The sequence below is a fragment of the Cariama cristata genome, unplaced genomic scaffold (assembly GCF_000690535.1).
Source record: "Cariama cristata isolate BGI_N322 unplaced genomic scaffold, ASM69053v1 scaffold2487, whole genome shotgun sequence".
Taxonomy (NCBI): Eukaryota; Metazoa; Chordata; class Aves; order Cariamiformes; family Cariamidae; genus Cariama; species Cariama cristata.
This window is the reverse complement of record NW_009626965.1, coordinates 27,362-28,022: the sequence shown is the minus strand read 5'-3', so window position 1 is coordinate 28,022 and position 661 is coordinate 27,362. Positions and strand designations below refer to the sequence as shown.

At 59.5% G+C, this 661-nt stretch overlaps 1 protein-coding gene across 1 annotated transcript in view; it reads right to left on the bottom strand.

The window, feature by feature from the left end:
• Positions 1–351, bottom strand: part of ARHGAP25 (Rho GTPase activating protein 25) — an 18,070-nt gene extending 17,719 nt beyond the window's left edge. The window contains exons 1-2 of the mRNA XM_009704247.1: positions 118–351; positions 38–72 (exon numbers count right to left, since the gene is read on the bottom strand). Coding sequence (XP_009702549.1) covers positions 38–72; positions 118–351 — 269 coding nt within the window. The remainder of the gene's footprint in view (positions 1–37; positions 73–117) is intronic.
• Positions 352–661: the final 310 nt, after the last annotated feature.

Here is a 661-nt window from a genome sequence, read left to right as displayed (position 1 = left end):
CCGAAGCCGGCCGCCGCCCCAGCCCCAGAGCCACAGCCCTGGCCGTGCTCCCACAGCATCCCTCGGTGACAACTTTGCAAATCACTTCTTGCAAATCATTTGCAAACCGTCTGCTACCTCGAAAGCGGTAGCTGGGGGCCACGTCTCCCCACCGAGGCCAGAAGCAGGTTCGGGTCTGGGCCGGAGCCGAAATCGCTGCCGAGCTTGGCCGCAGGCACCCCAGCAGAGCCCGGCTTGCACCTGGACGGCTGAAGCAGAAACAGAAGGGCATAAAGAAACAGTCACGGTACCTATTTTTGCAGCATCCATTTTCAGGTTGAAATCCCAGTTCCGTGGCAGCTTGAGGGACATTTTGGATCAGGAGGGGCACCTTTCTTTTTTTTTTTTTTTCCCCCGAGGGGGCTCGCTTAGGAGACAGGCTGAAACGAAGCTCTGGTAGTCCCGTGGGGATCCTGCGCCCGGGGTGCGATCCCCCCAGCGAAGGGCGACGGCTCGGCAAGGGTTGATTTGCCAACGTACTTCCTCCTCCCTCCTCTGACAGCGGCTGAGAACAACCCCATAAAAGTACTTTCCTGCCCCGAAGCTCTGGTCTTGCTTCCCTGACGAGCCCGAGGTGATGCCCCCTTTTTCGCTCCCCCTTTTTGCCGCCCCGTTCGGCTGA